This window comes from Neofelis nebulosa, chromosome Y, assembly GCF_028018385.1.
Source record: "Neofelis nebulosa isolate mNeoNeb1 chromosome Y, mNeoNeb1.pri, whole genome shotgun sequence".
Classification (NCBI taxonomy): Eukaryota; Metazoa; Chordata; class Mammalia; order Carnivora; family Felidae; genus Neofelis; species Neofelis nebulosa.
The window spans coordinates 5,737,107-5,762,223 of NC_080801.1; the positions used below are offsets into that span (position 1 = coordinate 5,737,107).

Here is a 25,117-nt window from a genome sequence, read left to right on the forward strand (position 1 = left end):
CGTGTGCCCACATGAGTCAGGGGCTCTGCATCTGTGTGGGGTGAATGCGCAGAGCTTCTATCTTTGCCCATGCAGAAACAATGGAGGACACCACGAGTGCTGGAAGAGATGGGTGGATGAGTCTCCTGTCTTCTACGTGCCCCGGAGAGAATTGAGGAAGAGATAACGTGTGGCAGCCTTGAAGAGTTTCCATGATGTTTATGTGGACACATACAGGACGTTGAAAACCCTTCTGTTGTGTGTGTGTGTGTGTGTGTGTGTGTGTGTGTGTGTGTGTGTGTGTGTGTATGTGTTTATGGGGACCTCAGGAGGGACGACGAGATCGGGACCTGAGTGTGACTGTCCTAGCCACTGCCCGGGTGATTCTGTGTGTGCAGGAGAGGTGCAGTCCTGGTGTGGGGCAGGTGTTGCCATGTGCACTGAGGCCTGCCTTCTTGGGCAGGCAGAGCCTGGAAAGAGGAGGAGGAAGAGACAGACCTGTAATTTGGAGACCTGTTGTATAGGCCAAAGCCGAAAGGCAGGGAAGGGGATTGCACAGTGGGACCAAATTGGTCCATTGGGTCCTGGTACAGTGTGGCCAGGACTTGGTGGGATTCAGCCAGGACCGTTGCTCCCAGAAGGGTGTCCTGTCCTTGGTGAGATAGAATCCAGGGAACAAAGCCTCCAGTCAGGATCAGAGCTAAGGCCCCGTGTCCCCGGAGAACTCAGGAGTAGGCAAGCTCCTCACAGTCGATGCCAGTATACCTTGCTGCTGCCTCCCACACCCGGGGCCCCTTTGACCCCGAGCCCTGTCCTCAGACAGTGGCTCAGGATGGGAGATGTGTGAGGGGAAGAGGCAGGTGTAGGTTGTGGGCAGCAGCGAGGCTTATGAGTGAGATTTCATGGAGAGACTACGCGCGAGGGCGGAGATCCAGCGTCAGTTCCTGCGAGTGTGTGCGGGTGTCTGTGGCAAACTGGGCCTGAGATCCGTGGTGGTGAAGCAGTGTGAGCGTGCATGTGTTCGTGCGATTGCATAGCCGTGTGTCTCTGTGTGTGCAGGAGTGGGTGTGTAGCCGCTGGAGAGACAAGGAGAGACACATGGGTCTCTGTGGATGAGGTGCTTAGGTGGGACAGTCAGGTGCCAGAATACAAGAGTGCAGTCCCTTCCCTCCTGAGTCCTGATGGTAATCGGCAGGATGGGTGCAATCGTTGCTGTGCCAGAGGGCTCAAGTCAGGATGCAAAAGGGAAATTGGTGCAAGGTCAAGAGGGGGGCCGAGGGGAGGAAAGCCTGTGCCCAGTGGCCAGTGGACCACTTGTGAGTGAGTGTGCTTGTGTGTGTGTTAGTGTGTGTCTATGTGGGAGTGAGTGTGTATGTGTGTGTGTGTGTGTGTGTGTGTGTGTGTGTCTGTGTGTCTGTGTGTGTGTGTGTTGCGTTGCCCTGGTGGGCCTACAGTAGCAAATACGTAGGGGCTACATGGTTGTGCCCAGGCTTTGTGCACAGAGTAGCTAGGGAACCCAACCTGTCAGGCTACGTGGTGTGCAGAGGGCGTAGGTATTTCCCTGGAGGGAGCCGTCCAGCAAGAATGTCTGCTCTTGGCAGACGTGCCATGTTTTGTCACGAGTCAGCTGTTCCTCGGGGCTCTCCTCTCTGCTTCCTGTGCACCAGGCCCAGGGAAAGGGACGAGCTTGGACCCTAGACCTCAGGTGACTTGAGACCCCCAGGGGTGCCATACAGGATGGTGTGTGGGGATCCGTGTGTGGATGGGCAGGTGAGCAGCCTGCCAGCTGCTCTCTGAGGGGACAGTTCCTTGCCAGCAACACCTCTCCCCGCAGCACAAGATCACCACTGTCGCTGCAGCTGGGCTGGGGACATGTCAAGGTGTGTCCCAGAACTCTGTTCCCCTTGCACGTACGGGGTGCCAGAATGAGCCTCTCAGTCCCTGTGCGGGCGACCCTGATTAGCCTCAGGCTTTGTCGATTCCTGGCCTCACGAAAATGGGGAACTGGGTTCCTTTCTCAGCGTCTCAGCGGTTGCATGTCGACGGAGGATGCTGTGGACAGTGTGGTCAGGATTCTGACCGGGCTCCACCTGCCCCGCCCCAAACCGCAGTGGGCAGCACGTGGCCCACTCTGTGTGTGCTTTGGGGAATCTAAAGCCTTACAGCCCCTCCCGTATTCTTCTCAGGTGGTGGAGGTTCAAAGGGGCCTAGGGAGGAACACTGGTCCCAGTCTGCTGCCGGCTGTGCCCACAGGTGTGTGTGCCCAGCTCCTTGACGCTGAAGCTGCAAGGCTTCGCACTGCCCCCAAAGCCCCATCCCTAGGATTTGCGTGTGGGCCAGATGGAAGTGAAGTCCCAGTGACCCTGCGGGATCACAGCGGGTGGTCTCGTCTGTGCCTGGCTACCCGCCTACCTGCCTTCCACATAGCCCGTTGCCCCCATACAGGGCTTTCGGTAAACACGCGGCCACCATCCAGCATGAGAGGGAAGGCTGGACGGTGTCCCAGTACCGCTGGTCATGTGTTGGCTGCTGCCAGCTGACAGCATGGAGACCCCATGGCCCGGTGGAGGACGTCCGACCTGTCCTACAAGGAATTGGGGACGACTGTAGGGATGCATCAGGTCCCATGCAGTAACCTAGCCCTGACCTTATCTGCCTAGCGGGTGTTCGAAGCGCCTTTGGGTCCCAGGCCTGGCATGTGTGTCGGTGAGCTTCCTCCTGGATGGCACTGCCGACACAGGGCTGGCTGGTCAGGGGTCGCGTGTGAGGCCCGTTGGGGCCCGGCCTCTAGGTCCGATACTGCTGTAGGTGTTGTTGAAAAGACAGAGCACAATATGATCGTCCCTTGGGTGTCGCTGCACTGGGGATCCTGTCGCTGCTCCCAGGTTCCCACTACCAGGTCTCCCCGGGAGGCCTGGGAGGTTGCCAGGCTCCTTTTGCAGGGACACAAAGGCTTGTCAGGGCCCATGCCTCAGGGTCCGGTGCTCATTGCGGATGACTTGGGGGCAGTGCGAGAGCTATTGCTCCCGTTCTTAGGGGAGATTGCGGTGGTCTTAAGGGACAAAGATGTGCCTGGAGAAGAGAAGGATGACCAGAGGAAGCATTAAAGGAGGAGGAGAAGGGCGATGAGGAGGAGTTGGAGGAAGAGGATTGGGAGGCGTTAGAGCAGGAGGAGAAGGAGTGAATGATTGGGTGCAGGAGAGGGAACAAGTGGAGGAGGAGGATGTCCGGGATGAGGAGGAGCACGAGCCAAAGGAGTAGGAGCGGCTGCGGGAGGATGTTGAGGAGGGCGAGATCAGAGGGAAGAGGATGAGGAGAAAAGATAGAGCCAGGGTGGAAGAGCATGAGTAGAAGTGTAGGAGCAGAAGGAGGAAGAGCCCGAGGAGGAAAAGGTGGAGGGAGAGGAGGAGCGGGAAGAGTTGGAGGAAGAGGATTGGGTGGGGTTAGAAGAAGAAGAGGAGGAGGAGAAGGAGTAGGGAATGACTGGGTGCAGGAGAAGGACAAATGGAAGAGGATGATGTCGAGCACCAGGAAGAGGAGGATCGCGAGCCAAAGGAGCAGGAGCAGCTGGAGGAGGGAGTTGACTAGGACGAGAGCAGAGGGAAGAAGAGGTGAAAGGTCAGAGGTAGGGCAGGAAGGGCAGTAGCAGGAGAGGACCTGGAGAAGGAGGAAGAGTCCTAGGAGGAAGAGGTGAAGGACGAGGACGAGGAGGATCAGATGCAGGAAGAGGATTGGGAGGAGTTACAGGAGGAGGAGGAGGAGGAAGACGAGTGAATGATCGGGTGCAGGCGAGGGAAGAAGTGGAGGAGGAGGAAGTCCAGGACGAGCAAGAGGAGCAGCAGGAGTCGAAGAGCAGTAGTAGCTGGGGAGGAAATTGAGGAGGACGTGAGCAGAGGGAAGAAGACGAGGAGGAGGAAAGGTAGAGCCAGGGCTGGAAGCACAGTAGCTGCAGAGGGGGAGCAGAAGGATGAAGAGGCCCGAGGCTAAGACTTCCAATACTGTGTTGAGTAACAGCGGAGGGGGTGGACATTCCTGTCTCGTTCCTGACTTGAGCTGAGAGCTTTTGCTCATTGAGATGATATTCACGTTGGGTCGTTCATACATGGCTTTATGACCTCGATGTGTGCTCCTTCTATCCCTACTTTCCTGAGGGTTTTTTTTTTTCTTTTTTTTTAGCAGGAAAGGATGCTGTATTTTGTCCAACACTCTGTCTGGATCGAGTGAGAGGATCCTGTGGTTCTCGTCTTTTCTTTGGTTGATGTGAGGAATCCTGTTAATTGTTTTGCGGATGCTGAACCAGCCCTGCATCCCAGGTGCAAATCCCACTGGGTCGTGGTGAATAACATTTTAATGTATTGTTGGATCCGAGTGTCTGATATCTTGTTGAGGAGTTTTGCATCCATGTGCATCAGGGAAATTGGTCTATAGTTCTCCTTTTTAGTGGGGTCTCTTTCCGGTTTTGGAATCAAGGTAACGCTGGCTTCATAGAAAGAGGTTGGAAGTTTCCTTCCATTTCTATTGTGGGAACAGCTTCAAGAGAATAAGTGTTAACTCTTCCTTAAATGTTTGCTGGCACTCCCCTGGAAAGCCATCCGGCCCCGCAGTCTTCTTCCTTCAGCAGGTTTTTGATTACTAACTTGATTTCTTTACTGGTGATGGGTCTGTTCAGATTTTCCTTTTCTTCCTCTTTCAGCTTTGGTAGTGTAAATGTTTCTAGGAATTTGTCCATTTCTTCCAGATTGCCCATTTTATTGGCAAATAATTGCTCCTAATATGCTCTTCTTATTGTTTGCCTTTCTGCTGTGTTGCTTGTGATCTCTCCTCTTTCATTCTTGCGTTTATTGATTTGGGCCGTTTCCTTTTTCTGTTTCATCAAACTGATGACTGGCTTATCAATTTTGTTAACTCCTTCAAAGAAGCAGCTTCTGGGCTCATTGATCTGTTCTCCTATTTTGGTTGGTTGGTTGGTTGGTTGGTTGGTTGGTTGGTTGGTTGGTTTGAGGTTGTTTTTGTTTTTGTTTTGTTTCATTTTTGGTTTCAATAGCGTTAATTTCCGCTAATGATTGTTATTTTCTGCCTTCTGAATGTGTTGGGTTTCATATGGTGTTCTTTTTACAGCCTCTTAAGGCGTAAGGTGAGGTTGTGTCTCTGAGACCTTTCTTTCTTCTTTAGGAAGACCTGACTTGCTAGATAGGTCCTCTTATTACACACCCGGTGCGTCCCAGGGGTTTTGGGTTGTGGTGTTATCAGTAACTTCCATATACATTTTCATTGACTTCGGTATACTTTGTATATCCTCTTTAAACCCTTGGTTAGCCCATTCAGTCTTTAGTAGGATGTTCTTCAGTCTCCCAGTATTTGTGACCTTTCCAAATTGTTTCTTGTAGTTGATTTCGAGTCTCGTAGTGTTGTGGTCTGAAAATGTGCACGGTGTGACCTCGATCTCTTTGAACTTCCTTAGGGTTGACTTTTTCCACCAGGAAATGATCTATAGAGGAGAATATTCCATGAGCACTGGAGAAGAACGTATGTTCTGCTGCTTTATTATGAAATGTTCTGAAGATATCTGTGCAGCCCATCATGTCCAGTGTGTCCTTCAACGCCCCCGTTTGCTTGTTGAGTTTTTGTTTAGATTATCTGTGTATTGCAGCAAGTGGGGAGTTGATGTCTCCTCCTATGATGGCATTACTAAGAATGAGGTTCCTTATGTTTGTGATTAACTGATTTGTATATTTGGTTGCTCTCAAATACACCACATAAATGTTTTCAATTGCTAGGTCTTCTTGGTGGATAGACCCCTCGATTATGACATCATGCCCTTGTGCATCACTTGACACAGTCTTTACATTAACGTCTGGATTGTCTGATAGAAGTATGGCTACTTTGGCTTTGTTTGGTTGACGGTTAGCATGACAGATGATTCTCCATCCCCTTATTTTCACTCTGAAGTTGTTTTCACATCTAAAGTGGGTCTCCGGTAAACAGCATATCGATGCAACTTGTTCTCTCATCCATTCTGTTCCCCTGTGTGTTTTGATTGGAGCATTGAGTCCACTGACGTTTAAAGTGAGTACTGAAAGATATGAATTTATGGCCATTATCTTGTTTGAAGGGTTGGAGGATAAAATATCTATATATCTTTATATCTATATCTATATCTACGTCTCCATCTCCATCTATATGTATATGTATGTGTATGTGTATATGTATATTTATATATATATATATGTATATGTATATGTATATGTATATCTATATGTATGTGTATATGTATGTGTATGTGTATATGTATACGTATTGTATAACTATATCTATATATCTATATCTATATCAATATCTATATATCTCTATATATCTTTATATATCTAATTCTGTATCTATTTCTAAATATAAATATAAATATAAAAAGTATAAATATAAACAGGTAGATAGGTAGGTAGGTAGGTAGGTAGATAGATAGATAGATAGATAGATAGATAGATAGATAGATATGAATTTCCCTCTGAGTGTCCCCCCTTAAAAATTGCATGCAGGTCTGATTTAGCGGTCACAAACTCCTTTAAATTTTGTTTGTCCAGGGGCGCCTGGGTGGCGCAGTCGGTTAAGCGTCCGACTTCAGCCAGGTCACGATCTCGCGGTCTGTGAGTTCGAGCCCCGCGTCGGGCTCTGTGCTGACAGCTTGGAGCCTGGAGCCTGTTTCAGATTCTGTGTCTCCCTCTCTCTCTGCCCCTCCCCTGTTCATGCTCTGTCTCTCTCTGTCCCAAAAATAAATAAAAAACATTGAAAAAAAAATTTAAAAAAAAATAAATTTTGTTTGTCTCGGAACCTTTTTCTCTGTTTCTATTTTGAATGACAGCCTTGCTGGATAAAGAATTCTTCACTGCGGATGTTTCTAATTCAGCACTTTGAACGTATCCTACCACTCCTTTCAGGCCTGCCAAGTTTCTCTGGATAGGTCTGCTGCAAACCTGATCTATCTTCTCTTGTAGTTTAGGGACTTGTTTCCCCTTGGTGCCTTCCTGATTCTCTTTGCCTGAGTACTTTGTGAGTTTGAATATGATATGCCTTGCTGAGGGTCAGTTTTTGTTGAATCTAATGGGGTCCTCGGTGCTTCCTGGATTTTGATGGTGTGTCTTTCCCCAGGTTAGCAAAATTTCCCACTATGATTTGCTCACATAACCTTTCTACCCCTATTTCTCGCTCTTCCTCCTCGGGACCCCTATGATTCTGATGTTGTTCCTTCTGCATGAGTCACTGATTTCTCCAATTCTTCAATCGTGCTCTTTCCCTTAATCTCCCTCGATTTTCCTGCTTCCATAGTCTCCATACGTTTGTCCTCTGAATCGCTGATTCTCTCTTCTGTCTCATCCATCCTTGACACCGCTGCATCCATCCGTCATTGCAGCTCAGTTATATCATTTTTAATTTCATTCTGGCCAGTTTTCACTTCATTTTTTCTCTGCACAAAGGGACTCTAATCTACATTGGACTGCAGCTAGTATTCTCATCATCGTGCTTCTAAATGCTGCTCCAGACATCTTGCTTGTACCTGTGTTGGTTGAATCCCTGGCTCTCGTTTCTTCATGCTCTTTCTTTCTGGGTGAATTCCTTCCTTTTGTCATTTGGAATGGAGAAAAGGAACTCATGAGGTGGAAAATTCAAATGAAATATTCAAAGTGTAAAATGTTAAAAGTAAAAACTTAAAAACACACACGTAAATAATGGAATGAATTATGCTAGATTCTAGGCATGTTTCATCTGGGTGTTGAAAGTGGTTTTGAGGGGCGCCTGGGTGGCGCAGTCGGTAAGCGTCCGACTTCAGCGAGGTCACGATCTCGCGGTCCGTGATTTCGAGCCCCGCGTCAGGCTCTGGGCTGATGGCTCAGAGCCTGGAGCCTGTTTCCGATTCTGTGTCTCCCTCTCTCTCTGCCCCTCCCCCGTTCATGCTCTGTCTCTCTCTGTCCCAAAAATGAATAAAAAAAAAACGTTGGAAAAAAAAATTAAAAAAATAAATAAATAAATAAAGTGGTTTTGACACAGGAGAGAAAAAAATAGTGGGAGTGGAGAAAAATTTAGAAAATACCAATAAAAATATTAAAAAGGGAAATGTCGTGAGAATTTGAAAACTCAATACACTGAAGTAGACTAAAAGGAGAAGATGGGAGTAAAATAGAATTTGTGAATATAGACACAAAAGGAAAGAATAATGTAGAAGAGTTTTAAAGAAAATTAGTAAAATTTCCACCTGCCCAGTCTCCTTTGCCTCTCCGCGCACAAAAGCACCTCCCTTCCTGCGCCTCCTCGCTCTCCAAGTTCACTTCTCCATGCCACGTACCTGCTGAATTCGGAGGTTCAGGATATGCAGATTGCTGTGCTAATCCCCCAGTCAGTTTCCTGGGTGGGTACGATGGTTTAGTGTTGGTCTGGCTGTATTTCATGCACACGAGACACTTAAGAAGCTTCCATGCTGTCTGCCATCTTGGCTCCTCCCCAAAGAGGTGAGATGTGTAGCACCAGTTCTCTGATATGAGACATCCCATAGGACAGTTGTGGTCGGTGACAAAGCGGAAAAGGGCATGTACCACACAGGGAGGTCACCCTGGAGGGGGAGGCAGAGAACCTGCTCCAGACCTGGGAGGGGAGGCAGGGGCTCCAATGCTGGAGCCACGCCCACCACCCTCCAGCTGATGGTTCCTGAACAGCAGCCAACTGTCTGGGTCTGGCCTGGAGCTCCTTCACCCCAAGGACCTGTGGTCAAAAAGTTCACTGCCCTGCCTCTGCCCCACCTCCACCACAGCCACAGCCACAGCCACAGCCACTGCAGTGTCCGAAGGGCCACGTGGCCGTGGGCGTGCTTCCCAAAAGCTGGTGGGCTCCAGAAGGAGGCAGCAGGCATTTAAAAACCTTGGGCCTCGACACTCCACCTGCCGGGCCTAGTCTGGAGCCTCATGCCTCAAGTTCCCACCCCTTGTGCTCTATGGCCCTAGCCTGAGGATGGGCTAAGGCCCCAAAGCAAGGGAGTCATGTTCCGGAAAACGCTGAGATTCCTGAGAATACCGGGCCTCCATTCTGCTGGAAGAGGGCGTTCGAGAGTCCAGGCATCGTGGCAGCACGCCCGTCTCAGTCCCAGACAATTTCACTCATGCATACGCACGCGCACGCGCACGCACAGGCACAGGCACGGGCACACACACACACTCCCCCTCTGTGGCTGTCTCTAGTTGTGACTTACTCTCCTTCCTCGGCCTCCTTCCATGTCCCTCTGGCCTCTGTCTGTCTCTGAGTCCCTGTGATCATTTTCTTTAGGGAACGCTTCCTCCCTCCCACACCTCCATCTCTCTTTCTCTGTCTCTGTCCTGTCCTGGGACAGTATCAGTGCATGTGGGTTTCCGTGAGCTGTGCATGTCCATATGGACGTAGTAGGCTGCTGATGGCACAGGGCTGCAGGGGAACGCACAAAGGAACGCACAAGTACCAGGGGTCAGAGCACATCCAGACCTCCTAAGCCGTGACTGCCTCCAGGCAGCCCACACAAGCTGGGTATGCATGTGAACTGAGAAAGGTCAGTCCCTTGGCCCTTGCCCTGTAGGTTGCAGCCAGCTGGGAGGTACTGAGACCCAAGGGACTCCCCAGTGTTGAGAGGGTCTGAAGAAAGGGCAGGAGCCGAGGAAGCAGGGAACCTAGTCGTAGCTGGTGTTTCTCCACCTGCCATGTTCCAGTGCCATTGGTACTGGAAGGTTGGTATCAGGTGTGGCTCTCTTTCCTTGGCATCTCAATGCAAGCTTCCGTGACCCAATGGAGGTCCTGAATCGGCCCTAGTTTTCAGCCAGGTTTGGGCCCCAGGACAAATGCATGTGCTGTGTGAGGGGGAAAAGCAAGTGTGAGTCGTGGGGAGGAGCTAGCTTCGTGAGTGGGATGTGGCAGAGGGCATGAGTGAGTGCACAGGTCCACTAGAGCGTGTCTGTGAATGTATTGTGGCTGGCGCCTGTGAGTACTTTTGCCTGTGCCTTAGCGTTTGTGCTGGCAGCGTGCGCGTGTCTGTGTCCACGTGCCGCGTGGCCGTGCATCTTTGTGCCTGAGTGAGTGTGCGTAGGCCGTTGGCTAGCGAAGGAAAGAGACTGGGGGCTTTCCTGACTTGGTGAGTAAGGGGGAGGCTCCAGTGCCAAAGTGCAGCGAGTGCAATCCCTTCGCTCCTGGGATCGACACGGAGCTAGCTGAACACCTTTCATGACGGGAGGAAAGCCTGGACTTTGCCTGGGTCCGCTCATCCTGTGTTGCCTTGGCCAGGGGCAAGTTGGGGTTGGGCCTTCCATGGTGCAGTGGAGGAGGACCAAAGTTCCCTGCAAGGAAGTGGGCATTAGTGGAGGGAGGCAGCAGATAGCAAGAGTAAGTCTGGCCCTGCTCCTGGAGCGGCCTAGGGGATCATCGCAAGGCCTTGTGGTCCGAGCCTGGGGATGTGTCTCGGTGAACATCCTCCTGGATGACCCTGCAGAGACGGGCCTGGCTGGTCTAGAGTCCCTTGCGAAGTTGGGGCCCGGCCCCTGGGCCCCAATATTGTGGTAGGTGTTGGTCAAACTGAAAGGCATTGCCTGCTTGTCCCAGACAGTCCCTGCACCTGGGACCCAGATTTGCTCCCACGTTGCTGCCACGGGGTCTCCCAGCGATGCGTGGGAGTTTGACAGGCCCCATTTCTCTGGAGGGAGTGAGTTGCATAGGTCAGGTGCACCAGGGTCTGGGCCTGCTTTCCTGTCTTGCCCACCCCCTACGTCCTCTGCTGAGGGCAGCTTGAGGGCTCACCACTGGACCTGTTCCTCTCCCTTTCTGGGTAAGCGTTTGCCTCTCTGTCGGTCACACTGGCCACCCCCTCTCAGCCCCCTACCACCTGGTCAGCCTCCCCCCATCCACCTGCGTGTCTATGCATTGCTGTCACCTGAAGCGGTGGTGTGCTGCCTCATATATCACAGCCACCCTGGAGCATTTCTGTACCCCGTACGTATCGTGACATAGCCCAACGAGTCTGGAGGAACCTCTTCTGTGTCACGGAAGCAACATGTTGGCCAGAGGGCCCGGCACACGAATTTGGAAATCCTAAAATCCCCCGCCTGCGGGGCAGCCTCCTGGTCCCATAAAGAGGTAGGGGAACACTGCACTCCACCAAAGGGAAAAGCAATGCATGAGTGTGGTGCCTGGCCAGGCAATGCATCTCGAGCCTCCAATCCTGCAGTGGCTCTGTGTGGTGTGTGTGTGTGTGTGTGTGTGTGTGTGTGTGTGTGTGTGTGTGTATGTGTAGCTGGTGCTGTCTGACATAGACCGGCAGGGAGTCCACATCACCACTGCCCTGACAGGGAGGGAGACCACATCATTGCCCTCACTGCACACCGTCTGCAGCTTATTGCTTCCCCAAAGTGGTCATGTGGCTTCGTGTAGACCGTGGGGCGTGTCCCTCACTTGGGTCCCAACACTACATCCCCCAACCCCCTGAAACCTCTCGGAGACCCTTGAAATCATGCTGTCTGTGGCACAGGGGGACAGTGTTTTGAGTCAGCGCCCACGCTCATGGCAGCCTGCCGCCTAAGTGAGTGGTAAAGGAAATGGGAGCAGGATGAACAGACATATGGCCAACGAAGGCCTGGGGAGGGTCCCTGTGAGAAGATGGCCGACCATTGTGGGAGGAAGGGGACCGCTGTCTGTGCGGCAGACGCAAGCTCCAGGAATCCCAGGGCTCACGGGCACGGGTCTTTCCTGTGCACTGCCACACACGGGAGGAATGGGCAGCCGATCGTGAGAGGGGGGTGTGTGCTTGCCAGCGTGTCACGTTCCAGGCAACGGGGACAAACGGCAAGAGCGGCGCGCGTGATACGCAGCCTCCCCTAGTGTGGCGTCCTCTCCACGTCACACACCTCTGGTCACCGACCTTCCCTAGCCGGTGCACTGCTAGACTGCTGTCATGACATACATGTCTTCTGGGAGCAAAGATGGACGTAGAGAATATGCAAAGGAGGCTGAGCAGATGGAAAACCAGGGTGCACAGACAGCAGGCGCACAGCTGAAATGCGTCTCCCGGACAGCCAAGGTGACCGCTGAGTGGATTTGTCAGACTAGGGGCACAATGAACAACGGTGGCGGTGTACATGGGAAAAGCGTGGAGGTCCCCCTTTACCCGTGTGTATAGACAGCCGCGTGCCCAGCGCAGCGTGGAATGCAAAGGTCGCTTTCGCATGGCCAGAAGCCAAACAGGGCACCCAGAGCGCACAGAGGGCCGGCTGCAAGCCCCCCGGAGGAGTTGCCCCGCACGGGGCCCACAGCCTTCCTGCCTATGCAACAGACGCGCCCCAGTTTCCTGGTGACCTAGGGGCGGGACCGCCGAAGCCACGCACGCCACCGTCCCTATGATTGGTCCCGAAGGCAGTGAAGCAGCCTGGGCGTGGCTTGGAGCTCCCTCAGCCTCAAAGCCGCAGGCGCACACCTCTCACCACAAAGGCCTCCGAGGCAGCATCGGCATGGCGATAGCCACCGCCGAGGCATCCTGGGTACAGCACCATGCGCATGCGCCCCCTCGACGTTTGGGCTCTGGGAGGAAGGGGGAGCGAGTTGCCAGCCATTGCCCTCAGGGCTCCACTGACTGGGTCTGGGGAGGGGGGCCGTGCTTTCACGTCCCGCTTCGTCGCCGGTAGGAGCCACAGTTGGTGTCTCGGGCCGGGGCCGCATGTTGCGCGACTCGTGTTTCCGAAACACTGGGGACGCCCGGAGGCCCCATGCCGCCTTCGACCGGGAAGGGGGCGGTCGAGAGACGAGGGCCCGTGGGGACACTGGGCCTCCGGCAGCGCCGGAGGTGCCGCAGGCCGAAGGCTTGCAGGCCACAAGCGAACAGCCTGTGCAGGAAGGCCAGGCCCGACCCGAGAGGCAGGTGGGCGGCCCCAGCGAGATATCGGTGCCGCTGGTGCATGACATAATGGCGGTGGAGGCGCTGTGGGGCCTGGTGGAGGAGGAGGTTGAGGTGCCGGCCGCGGAAGAGGACACGCGTGGGGAAGAGGGGCATGACCAGAGGAAGAAGGGGGAGGAGGACGAGGAGCAGGAGCAGGGGAAGGACAAGGTCCAAGTTCACGAGGAGAAGGACCTGAAGGACGAGGGGGAGCAGCAGGAACAGAAGAGCAGAAGGAGGAGGAGGAGGAAGAGGGGGAGAGGCAGCAGGAGTCAAAGATTAGAAGGAGGACGAGCAGCAGAAGCCCAAGCAGAAGGAGGAAGAGCGGAAGGAGGAGGAGTTGGCGGAAATGAAAGGGGAGGAGCAGGAGCACCAGGGTGTACAAGCGGGCGCGGCCGTGGCGGTGGAGGCATCGGCGGCGGCAGTGGCAGGGGAAGGGGACCAGGAGGAGGAGCAGGAGGAGGAAGGGAAGGCGTGGGAGCCATCCAAGGGAGAGCAGAATTGCAAACGGAGGAGGAAGAGGAGCAGGAGAAGGGAGCGCTGGAGGAGCAGCAGCAGGGCGAGGAGGAGGTGGAGGGAAAGGAGGACAAGGAGGAGCGGGAGGAGGAGGAGGAACAGAAGCCGAGTGAGCAGGAAGGCCGATGGGTGGAAGAAGCCCAGGAGCTGCAGGTGAAGCAGCAGAAGAAGGAGCGGGTAGAGTCAGGCCTCCGTCCTTGCCCTTCCCCACTGGAGGCTCTGGAGGCCCTTCAGATAGAGCTACAGCCGGTGAATAAACAAGCCAGCCGGGAGCACGCTCCACTCCAACTCAGGATGTGGCAGAGGCGGCAGCGTCATCTGGAACAGAGAAGTGCCCTTATCCAGGGCATCCGTGGTTTCTGGGCCAAGGCTGTATCCTTCCTGCTGCTGGTGGAGGGTCCAGAGGGGGCTGGGCTTGCGCAAGAGGAAGGAAAGGGAGGTGACATTTAGAGGAACCCAGGACAGGGACTGGAGCTAAGCCGCGCTCCAGTGGCCGGGAACGTGCAAACGTGATCCCATCCGGCGGTCCTGGCTCTGCAATGAGTGTGGGAGGAGGGCAGTGCCGGGGTGGGGGAGGCATGTGTGCTTTACGTCGCACCTGGCACGGAAACAGCGCTGGGAGAGTGGGGAGTGGCGGTGGAGGTCCAGGCCAGGACGGGGAAATGACCGAGGGCTTCTTCCCACACAAAGGCGCGTGGGGGCACGTTTCTGGGTCCCGCTCAGCATCTTGCTGCGGGGAAGGCGATGTGAATGCCCACTGGTCGGCGCGAGACCGGATGTGTGCTGTCTGGCTGTGTGGAAGTAAGCGTCCTCAGTGTCCTCATGAGCACACAAGGCTAGGCGTGGTTGCGGGCGTCTGGGCATGCACAGCCTCCTGTGCGTGTCTAGCAGAGCCCTGCACGATCCTGAGACCCCGTGGGCCTGGACGCAGCCTGTGGGGAGGGCTTGAGACCCTGGGGGAGGACGTCAGTCCCGGGGGGAGGACGCCTGGATGCTGTCCACACGTGTTCTCTGCTTCGAGCTCTCTCATGCCCAGCACCTGAAGGCTCTTTGACCTGCAGCAGTTTGTGAACCACCCTCAGATGTCAGCCCTGATTAGTAAGCCCGATGAAAGCATGCTTCGCCACAGGACCAATTTGAAGGTCGGCCTGGGAGTGGGAGGTGGTGTGGGGGGCTGGCCGTGTGGGGAGGGGAGGTGGTGGGGAGAAGTGACGTGTTCCTTCCTCAGGGGAGGGAGGGTGTCCTGGAAGAAGATTTCACATTTCTGCCCCACTGTACCACGGCAGGTGGAGGAACACAAGTTTCCCAGGGAATGCCGGAAGATCCTGCTGTTTTTTGTCAAGAACTCCTACTTCCAGAATGAAGTCGTTACGAAGGAGTATGTCCTAGGCCTTGCTGGTAAGTGTCCCCTGACTGCATGGGCGGCAGTGGGTGGAGGGTTGAATGTGACTGGTTCTCTGGCGCCGTCTCACATACTCGTCTTCCTGCAGGGTATAGGGCGTCTCATTCCAGTCCCATCCAGTGGCACCCAAGGTACAGACAGGAGGCCTACAGACGCAGGCATGACAACAGCAGCCTCAACTTCTTCAACTGGTTCTCTGACCACAGCTTTGCCGGCTCTAGCAGGATTGCTGAGGTGGTGAGGCCCTGTAACAAGGAAGGGAGGTGATTTTCATGGGTTCCCCCACTGCGTGGGATAGCTACCTGAGGCCTGGCCTGTCTCCCCTACCAGATAATCATAGAGGATCTTTGGCCCAATCCCCTGCCGTATTTCAAGATGAAGGAGGCCCCAGGAGAGAGAACTGAGAGGGAAAGAGGTGAGCAGCCAAGGGTGTGGGCACTGAAATGTGTGCCGTGGGGTCCGTGGCACAATTCTCTTCTGCATGGAGGCACCGAGACTCACAGTGGCACAGGAGGTGACACCAGGTCAAAAGGGCATCGGCCTGAGACGGGGAGTCTTAAGAAGTAACGTGTCAAAGAGCCTTTTCCCTTTGGGGAGCCTGAAGGTGGGAAGGGGGCTAGACAAAAAGAATGAGCAAAGCGGGACAACCAAAGCTGGCTCATCAGATAGCACGGTGACAACTGTCATTCCCGGACCATGAACCCCACCGTCAGGCCTCCTACCACCATCCCACATGTTGTCTGGCTTCGGGAGCCCCTTGTCAGCTTTGGCACAGCTTATCACACCCTCCCATTCTACTTTCCGTTTGGAAACATTCAAGCAACCTTAATCAGGGCCAAGATCAGACTCTCACCTGTCCTGTGTGTGTGTGTGTGTGTGTGTGTGTGTGTGTGTGTGTGTGTGTCTGTGTGTGTGTGTGTGTGTGTGTCTGTGTGTACCCATATATCCCAGGGATATGCACGATCTAGAGAAGAGTATGAAGGAGCATCGCACTTCATCGACCCCAGTGGAAACCCTTCCGATGCTCACCGATGGTCCACAAGATTCTCCTGCCCACGAAATGAGGACAAGGGTGGTGGTGACACGTGGCGCAGGGCGGGGGTCCAATACATTTGAAGAAATATAGAATGGGAGATAAATATCATGAAGCGATTTGTGTGTCTTCCTCTCAGGTACGCTCTGGGGCGTGTCCATGTATACATGCGGCTGTCCAGGGGTGTAAGTGTTCTGTGCCTGCACATTGGAGTTCCAAGGAAGGGCGGGACGTAGGACATTGTCCGTAGGGATGGGTCACACATTGGGATTGCATGTGAGGTCAGTAAGATTGAAGCAATGGGGACTTGAGTGAGGGAGGCCAGGGCACAAACCTGAGAGAAAGGCCAGTGCCCAGGTTCCTATCTTTCCTGTGAAAAGGAGGAAATTCAAGGAAATGGAGACGCCAGCACAGGCCAGGGAGGTCCAATATTCAGGGTTTGGGCATGTCCATGATGGTGCCCCCAGAATCCCGCATGGGGACACCCTCAGTCATGTTGAGTGAACCGCCACACAGGGAGGAATTCCCAGGGTTGATTACCCTCTGGTTTTCAGACGTCTCCCAATGCAGACTGTCTTGGGGACAAGGTCAGGATCTCAGGACCAGCCATACATATTTGAGGGATTGTGAGCAGGTTGTAAGATTGGTGTCCAGGGGAAGGAACCGAGGGACCAGAGGGAGAGTGGGTGGGTAAGACCGATGAAGTTCTGCTTCAGGCACAGTTGACAGGGACAACGTACACGCTGCAGAGAAAACAGCCCACTACAGTCTCACGCAACTCCAAAATCACAGCCAACTTTTCTGGTTCCACTTCCTGAAGCTGAGCCTCCCAAACACCGCTTCACTTATTCACACACACACACACACACACACACACACACACACACACACGACTCCTGAAGGAGTCCTAGTACTGATGCCCTTGTGTGAACTTCGCTGTTTCTGAAAAGACCTCTGGTTACGAATGGGTGTCCCAGATTGCAAGCCAACAGAGGGGAGGGTCGCGGGGAGGTGGAGCTCTTACAGGGCACGAACACGCCATCCTCTCTCGTGTGCCCTCTGCCCTCTCATCATCAGCCGTGATGAGTCGGGTGATGTTCTTCCTCTGTGTCCACAGGCTTAAGCCCTGTGTCCAACACGCCATGTGAGACTTGTGAAAAGACTCCCAAGTGCAAACACCAGCAGGCGCTCAGGGAGGTCGCGTCGTCCCAGGCAGCCTGTGTTCCTTTGCCTGAGTGCCAGGACAAAGGCTGCCTCAGCCACATAGGGAACGATGGACTTGTGAGGCCTTAGCATTCTGTGCAGAGGTGCCGGGCAGGCCTGGAGCTTAGAAAGGACTGGGACGAGCCTCACCTGCGACGACGTGAGTGCGGGGGTACTCCTTACAGAGCAGATGGCTGCTTGCCAGAGATGTCTGTGCTAGGGATGGGGCAAAAGCTCCACCGTGCTAGCAGTGCAGTAGACAGAGTTCAGCCTTGTCCATCGCAGGCTCTTCTGTATCCCCAAGTAACACGGCCCCCAGCACAGCGTGCCTGAGACTGACATCCCGACACTAATATTCCTGTCTCCCAAGCTGCCCAAGCCCCCCAGGATCCCCACTGCACAGCTCTGCAGTACAAGAGCCTTCTCTGCAGTGGCTCTATTCCAGAGAAGGCGAGGGCAGTCCCAATGCATGGAGGCCTCTTGTCCCTCTCAGTATGCAGACAACATGGTCAGCAGCATGTCACCAGGCTGTGGAGTTGAGGATCTGTGCAACCAAGCCTTACCTCTTCCAGGGCAGAAGCTGTTGCACTCTCTAGAAGGGAAGGCAGGTCTTTCTCTCGCTGCTGTCTGCACACTGGCTGGAGAAGCACGTCTTCTCAGCTGCTTGATGTGTAAATGTCAGGGTACTCAGGAAAAGCTCCCTGTGCTGACCCGAGTCTTTGGGTGTGAACATCCAAAGAAAGTATGGCCCATGATTCTGCAGTGGGAATACGGCCTCAGTGGTCATGAGGCTGGGCCCCTTGGGGCATCTTTCTGCACAAGCAGGCCGTTACTTGATAGGTCTTGCCGAGCAGGAACACTTTACGGGACAGGTGAACACAGGGTCCCCCACACGTTAATATCTCCAGCGAATACCTCCTTAGGGGCCAGGGTGACGTTTCCGCCCGGCCTGTCCCAAAGACAAGGTACGGACAAGGTGTGGGTGTGGTTGCACTCACGGCCCCCAGAGCCAAAACCTCAAGTGTGGACACATGAGGTCCGTGGTCAGAGGCCTTGGTGCTCTGTGTCCGAGGGATTACAGCCCTCATGCTGCACACACGGCAGCCCCGGATTTCCTCCCTTATGCGCAGCAATTCCTGGGGAGCCCTAGGGTCCAGGAGCTGCTAAACCGCGTGCACAACTGTATCTGCTGCCCAGCGGCCTCTTGCACCCCAACATCAGCGTGTGTGGGCTCCAGAGTGCTGTCCCTTGAGAGAGGACACCCTCAGCAATTCAGGAGCCTTCTGACTTCCATGTTCCTGAACCACACGTGTCTCTCATTGGTCTGTTGGGATCGTCATGTTGTCCTCTGTGCACAGGAAATGTCTTGCTTTGCCTGTGCTCCTCTGTCTCCCTGAGTGAGCCCTGGCGTGTTTGTGTCTTTTCCTGGCTTTGCCTGTGCCGACACCTCTCTGGTGATGCCTCCTTGCCTGGCCTAAGTGGGCACAGCTGTACCCGTGTAACCGCCTTCGTCTCTGCACACCTGTGTCTTGTGTCAGCTGTGGCTCTGGTGGCCTGTCTTGACTTTGATGTATGCTTCTGCGCTTGAGTGTGTTTCCCTCTGAATTCAAACCCTTTCTTCCACTGACAGATCCAATTGCTGTCCTGCTGTCAGGTGGAGGGGCTTCTGCGCATTCTGTTATGTGTTCCAGGAGCCAGAAATCCTTCCGTGCCTGGAGGACCTTCGTCAGAGGATTGGCCATGCACTCACTGCCAGCCAGTTCATGTCCCCAAATGCAGCTGCCTTGCTGTGAGCATGCAGTCACACCTCTATTTTCTGTCCCTCTGTTTTCAAACCCTTTGCACCTGAGGGGCTCAAACGTCACTGGCCTGCACCTTGCACATGCAGGCGTAAATTGTGTAAAGCGGTCCAGCAACGTTTTCCCACTTACTCTTTTGCCATGTGGCATGTTCCTGGCTGGAAGAGACTTTCCCCTGCCAGTGTGTGTCTCGCTTCCGTGTGCCTCCTGTGTGTTCTGGTCCCTAATTTGTCCATTACGTCCTACCTGGGAGTCTGATTCATGTTTGCGGGAACGAGGCTGACCCCTGTGACTGCTGGGTTCTGAGCTCAGCTTAGTCCCCCAGGACTAGTGCGTGAGTGAGGGACACAACGGGCAGTGACGGATGTGCCCGTATCCTTCACGTGCAAGCGCTCCGTCCAGCCACCTTCACCGGGACATTTCTCAGCGACCCCTCTTTGTTTGTGGTGAGAGCCCTTGCCTCTGAGGAATCTGACGAGGCGGTGAAGCATTGCTTACGGCTGCCCTGTGCAAGTTAGATCTCCAGAACTCATGCACACGGCAGGACTGCATCTTCACACCCGAGGCCCGACACCTCCTCATCGCACCCTCCCCTGATTAACACCACTCTGCTCTCTGGTGGACTGCATGCCTTTAACTCCTTTAGTCTCCTCAGGAATCCATCAGGCAGGGCTCACCACCACTGTGCTTCTGTCAGGGGCTGGCCTCTTTCAGTGAGCCCCGTGCTTTCTGCACCGATGCTCAATGCACCCGCCCAAGGGTGAGCCACACTAAGCCCGGCGGCGAGCCCTTTGGCCCTACGTTTCCCACCTATGTGCTTGGTGGCAGAGGTGCACAAGGAGCCCGCCTGCATGCGTGTCCCAGGTCCTCCACAGGGTACAAAGTACCGCCTCAGGAGGCTGATCCGCATCACACGGGCATAGCTCTGCTTGCACGTGTTAGCCTTTCGTATCATACAGGCAGCGCAGACTTAGAAATCCCGCCACCTGCTTACAACTATCCAGCCCTCGTGCTTCTGCAGACGCTCTGTGTCTGTACAGACATTTGAGTCACGGTCTCATGACCTTCCAATACAGCTTGATGGTCTGTCCTTAGCCTACAGCCTGGGATGCGGTTCTCACTCATTGTCCTCCCCTCGGGTGCCAGTTTCCTCCATCACTGTGGTGGAAGGTAAGCTTTATAACCATCCATTGGCTTGACAGTACTGGGCGGATCACCTGTCTGCGTCCGGGGATCCGAAGGAGACCTTGGCTCTTTTGCTCACGGTGCACCCTTTCTCCGTGATGAGTCGCTTTGGATGAGAAGCTTGCCAGAGGCGAGGGTTCTCAGAGTTGAGCACATTTCCTGGGCATCTGTGAGAACCTCGTTGGTTCCACTCAGACAGCATTGACATTCATGCATGTGCAGCCTCTGCCTTTGCTTGAGTTTGCTGAGCTTTGGGACGTGATTTCTTCCCGCACGTGCTGTGCCTAAATCTCTGCTGTGTCTTTCCGGCAGTCCCGTTTCCTGTCTCCTGCTGGTAACTACAGGGCTTCCAGCAGCCCTGTGGGGATCGGGTCCTGGTGTTCTTCCCTGCGGTGCCCTCTTCCTCACCCCGAATGACCTCAGTCATTCCTCAGTCTAGGAAGCTAGAACTAGCTTCCTTCTAGTTCAGGGTTCGTTTCAGACTGCCCTTAAGGTCCAGGTCGGAGTGGTGCCTTTTGTGCTGAGGGCTGACCACTGTACAGCATTCGTCTCTGTGCAAATTGCACAGGTGAATTTCACCAGGTGAAACTGCACACTGCAGTTGCCCTGTCTTCAGAGTCAGCCCACCTGTCTCTGCCTCGGCTGCCCCTGCTCTCCTTCCTCCTACCCTCTCCTTGCCTCCCCCTCCCTTGTCTTCTTCCTGTCCCTCCCTCCCACTTTCCTTCCAGCTCTCTTTGTCTTCGTCTCCCTCCTCTCCATCACTACTGCCTCCCCCTGTCTCCGCCGGTCTTCCTTGTAATAGGTGCCCCTCTGTCTCTTCTTGTCTTGCTCCTCCTCCCTGTCAGTCCCGCCAATCTCCCTGGGACTCTCCCTCTCCAGGCCGGTCTTCCCCTCCACTCGTCCTTCCTTCATCTGCTTGCACGTGTCTCTCTCTCTCCCTCTATAGCTCCCTCTCTCTGTGTGTCTCTTTCTCGCTGTCTCTCTCAGTGGACCTTCTGTGTCTGGGTGCATGCTTCTTCAGAATTCTCGTTGGCGCCTGGGAAATGTGAAGGGAACTCGTCTGCTATCGTGTGTACTAGTGAAAGCAGGCACGGGGCTTTCTCAGAGACAGACACAGACAAGTTTGCAATACTCGGTGAAGGGCCCCCTAAGTGCCCTGCTTGGTTGGAGTCGTCCTTCTTTTAGTGGAAGGTTAGATTTCCGGACCGGAGCAAACTGCTAAATCCTACTACCCCACCTCCCTGGCCCTCTGCACGGAGATCAGTAGGGCACCAGTGGCAGATGGGGCTCTGGGGGTTGTTCTTTGCTCTGATTTGCAGTGCAGTGAGGTCTACTGAGCTGCTTTCTGGCAGGGACACGGCACTGGGGTGGATCTAGGGTGGGTGTCACCGGTTCTGGGTGGGCACCCACCTTACCGCTGCCCTCAGCCTGACGGCCAGGGAGGAGAAACCGTGCGGACGGCCATGTGGCCCCAGTAGGCGCGACACCTAAGGACTTCTCCAGGCCTTGCCCCAGCTTCATGAAGAAGGGGCAAGGGACGGAGCATGCAGTGGCTCACGGCGTGGACGTTCCTGTGCTGAATGCTCTGGTGCCCGTACTGAGGCCTCTGGGGAAAGGGTGTACAAGCGACCACAGATTGTGTGATACCGGGGACCTCGCAAGTCAGGCCTGGAAGGTGACAGCGCTGAAGAGGACATGCGGCAAAACGGGGCTCACGCTGGTGGCTGGGCACTTGCTCCAGAGCCCGGACCGGCCGCTGGCGCGCGCTTGCTGGCCACCAGCACCCTGTCTTGCTGTCTTGCAACTCATTGTTCCGCGAAGCTGGCCAGCGGGCCTGACCTGCCCTGGAACCACTTCGCCCCAGGCCGCATGCGCCCACTCTTCACTGCCTCTGTCTCGGCCCCTCCTCCACAGCAGCCACAGCCAATGCGGAGTCCTCAAATCCCAGAGCCTGTGCGCCTGCGCCCAACTTGGGCGGGCTGAGGCGGGAGGCAGCAGGGAGCTAAAGGTCTTGCGGCCAAGGCTCCCCCCACCGGCTGCCATTTCCCTGTCCTTGTCCTGAGGCTGCCCTAGCTACACTGGGGCCGGGGCGGAGAGTCATGGCCAGCGTGTCGCGGTCCGGAAAAAGCAGCGATTCCCGTCGACCCTGGACCCTGATCGTCCCGGATGAGAAAGGTCGAGAGTCCCGGACCCGCGGGAGTGCAGGGGCGCTGGAGGGCGTGGGTTGGCCGCAGTCCCCAGGTTCAGGGGCGGCAAGCGCCCATCGTGTGCAGGAAGCCCAGGCCGGGTGTGAGATACAGGTGGCAAGCCCAGCGGAGGAATTGGTGCTGATATTGGATGACGGAATGGTGGCGGCTGAGGTGGTGATCGGGGAGGAGGAAGAGGACGGCGGGGGGGCGACCGAGGAAGAGGTGGCTGGAGAGGAGAATTCTGAGGAAGCCAAGCCAGAAGCAGAGGACATGCACGAGGAGGAGGAGGTGGAAGTTGAGAGACAGCAGCAGGAGGAGATTCAGGAGCAAGAGGAGAAGCGCGAGGCAGATGCAGAGGCGGAGGAGGGGCCCCCGCTCTCACAGGAGCTGCAGCAGCGAGAGGCAGCGCTGCGTCCTGCCTCAGCCCAGGACCCACTGGCAGTGCTGGAGCGTCTTCAGCTGGAGATCAGCGCTGGGAATGCCCAGGATTCCAGGGCCTTACGGCGGCTGAAGCGCAGGATTCTTCGGAGGCGGATTTCTCACCTGGATCACAGAAGGGCCGTCATCAAGCACATCCCTGGCTTCTGGGCCCAGGCGGTATCCTTCCTTGTGCTGGTGGGTGATGGCGGGGGCTGTTGTGCAGGAGGGCTGGGCACTGAGAGCAGGGTGCCTCAGGGCGATGGCCCCGAGGGAGGAGAGCTGGGGAATGGTCCCTGGCCCTGGGTTGGTGTGGTCTGGGATCCAGTGTAAGGCCTTGCACAGGGGCGGTTGTTGGGCACGGGGGGACCCGGGGACTTGGAGCTGCTTCCTCTTGGTCTCCGCCAACATTGGCCTGCAGGCTGCTCTCAAACATTATTTGCGGACGCGAGTCATGTGTCCCCATGCTACCAGAGCTAGGGTAGCACAAAGCAGCCTTCACTCAGAGCAGATAAAGCAAGGAAATATTTCGCTGCAAAATGGGAGAGTTACACAGGCCGCACACCCACCTTCACATTCACAGGCTGTGCACGGTTTCTTAGCAGTTCCGTCAAAGGAGAGCTTTTCAGACACACACTCATGGCCTTTAGTGGAAGCACGCCACGCCCCTTTGCCAGACAGTAGGACGACTCAGACCCACTCCGAACGGGGTACAAGCTGCCTGCACAGACCCTGACATACACACACACACACACACACACACACACACACACACACACACAGGATTCTCTCCTGGTATGTCCACCGCTGCTTCCCTCTCTGTCCTCAGGCTCCGGCTGGGTCCCACCCATGTCTTTCTCTCCGGACTGGCTGTGTCACTGTGTCTATTTCTTTTCCCTCCTCGGCCCTCCTCGTCCGTGCTTCTTGATCTCTTTCTCCCTCCCACACCCTCCGCTTGCATCGTAAGTGGGCAGTCGGGTTCCTGTAAGCCATGTTCTTCCATCTGCACTCAGAAGGCTGGTGACAACCTAGGTCTTCACGGGAATATGCCAAGAAACCCAGCCGTGAGGAGGGGTCAGTGCACAGGCCGACATCCCAAGCTATGATGGGCTGCTGGCAGCCCACACAGGTCAGATATAGGAAGGAACTGTGAGGAGTGCAGGCAGTGGAGTCTCTCCCTGCTGTGTGCAGACAGCGTGGGAGGTACAGGAAGCCAACGGACTGCCCAGTGTCGATGGGGTCTGATGCATTTGCAGAGGCTGAGGAGTGTGGGGACTAGTGTTTCCTGGTGTTTCTGCAAATGCCATGATCCCGTCCTTTGCTCTTAGCCTGGGAGGTTTGGAGGGGGTGTGTGTCTGTTTCCACAGCATCTGAAGGCACAGCTCCTTGACACAGCACAGATTCTGAATCACCCCCAGTTGTCGGCCATGATGGGTGCCCAGGACAAAGACGTGCTCAGCTACGTGGTCGACTTGGAGGTCAGACCGGGGAGGCTGTGGCTGGGGGCCGTCCCGTCGGGTGTGGGATTTGGGCGGGAGAGGGTGAGGCAAAGGTGCTCACCCTCACAGCCAGGCAAGTAGCTCGGGAGCCCGAGGGAGGACACTTGCCCCCTCCTGTCCCATTGCTCACGGCAGGTGGAAGAAGTGGGCCATCCCAAGTACCGCTGCAGAGTGATGTTTTTCTTTGGGGCCAACCCGTACTTCCGGAACCCAGTGATCATTAAGGAGTATCAGCTTAGCTTTGCTGGTAGGGTGTGGGTCCCATGATGGTGCGGGGCAGGGGGTGAGGAGCATGAATCAGGGGCATGCGGGAGGGCGACGGGGAGGGGGAGGTGGGTGGGGAGGAGGCCATCAGGTTGCTCCTCAAATCCTCTCTTCCTGCAGGCTACAGGGCATCGCATTCCACTCCAGTCCAGTGGTTCTGGGATTATGAACGTGGAGCTCCCAGTCGCAGGCATGACCCCACCAGCCTTAACTTGTTCAACTGGCTGTGTGAGCACAGCTGCCCAGGGGCGAACAGGATTGCCGAGGTGGGGCCCCTGAGGCCTTCGTCAGCAGTGGGAATGTGGGTGGCCCCCGGCCAGAGAGGAGAATGGGCTATGCCCAATGTGGTGCCGGCCTGTGTCCCCTTCCAGATCATCATCGAGGACCTGTGGCCCAATCCCCTGCAGTACTACCTGAGGGAGGAAGGGACCAGAAGACAGTGATCTGACGTGCGCACGTGTCGGTGAGAACCCCAGTATGCGGTGTGTTGACCTGTGTGTTGTATGGGCAAGGGAACGTGGGCCAGACATTGGCTTGGAAATGGAAGGTCCGCCGAGACAGGGACACAGGTAGCATGGGGAGAGGGTGGGAGGATGACAGGGGACCTGCACAGACTCAGCTGCAAACACACAGAGGGTCGAAGCCTGCAAACCAAATGCAGTTGTGCTGTGGGCTGGGGCTTTGGAGAGCAACTCAGGACGAGCAATGC

The 25,117-nt window shown here is 55.2% G+C and overlaps 2 protein-coding genes across 2 annotated transcripts; both read left to right on the forward strand.

The window, feature by feature from the left end:
* Positions 1 to 12,685: 12,685 nt before the first annotated feature.
* On the forward strand, positions 12,686 to 15,799 carry LOC131503471 (testis-specific Y-encoded protein 3-like). The gene is given in 7 exon segments (XM_058714940.1): positions 12,686 to 13,001; positions 13,164 to 13,789; positions 14,482 to 14,559; positions 14,704 to 14,815; positions 14,908 to 15,053; positions 15,150 to 15,234; positions 15,771 to 15,799. Coding segments are annotated over 7 exon segments (1,392 nt in total).
* Positions 15,800 to 22,138: 6,339 nt separating this feature from the next.
* LOC131503523 (testis-specific Y-encoded protein 1-like) lies at positions 22,139 to 24,865 on the forward strand. The gene is made up of 5 exons (XM_058714969.1): positions 22,139 to 22,825; positions 24,046 to 24,123; positions 24,280 to 24,391; positions 24,529 to 24,674; positions 24,780 to 24,865. Exons 1-5 carry the CDS (start codon positions 22,139 to 22,141, stop codon positions 24,849 to 24,851), a joined length of 1,095 nt encoding a protein of 364 aa, XP_058570952.1. The 3' UTR covers positions 24,852 to 24,865.
* Positions 24,866 to 25,117: the final 252 nt, after the last annotated feature.

What these genes read in the sequence shown, in the direction of transcription:
- LOC131503523 (XM_058714969.1), top strand. Translation starts at nt 22,139, where the DNA reads ATGGCCAGCGTGTCGCGGTCCGGAAAAAGCAGCGATTCCCGTCGACCC. An exon ending in CTGGCTTCTGGGCCCAGGCG is followed by an intron (nt 22,826 to 24,045) that starts GTATCCTTCCTT and finishes GACACAGCACAG; the next exon opens with ATTCTGAATCACCCCCAGTT. An exon ending in GCTACGTGGTCGACTTGGAG is followed by an intron (nt 24,124 to 24,279) that starts GTCAGACCGGGG and finishes TGCTCACGGCAG; the next exon opens with GTGGAAGAAGTGGGCCATCC.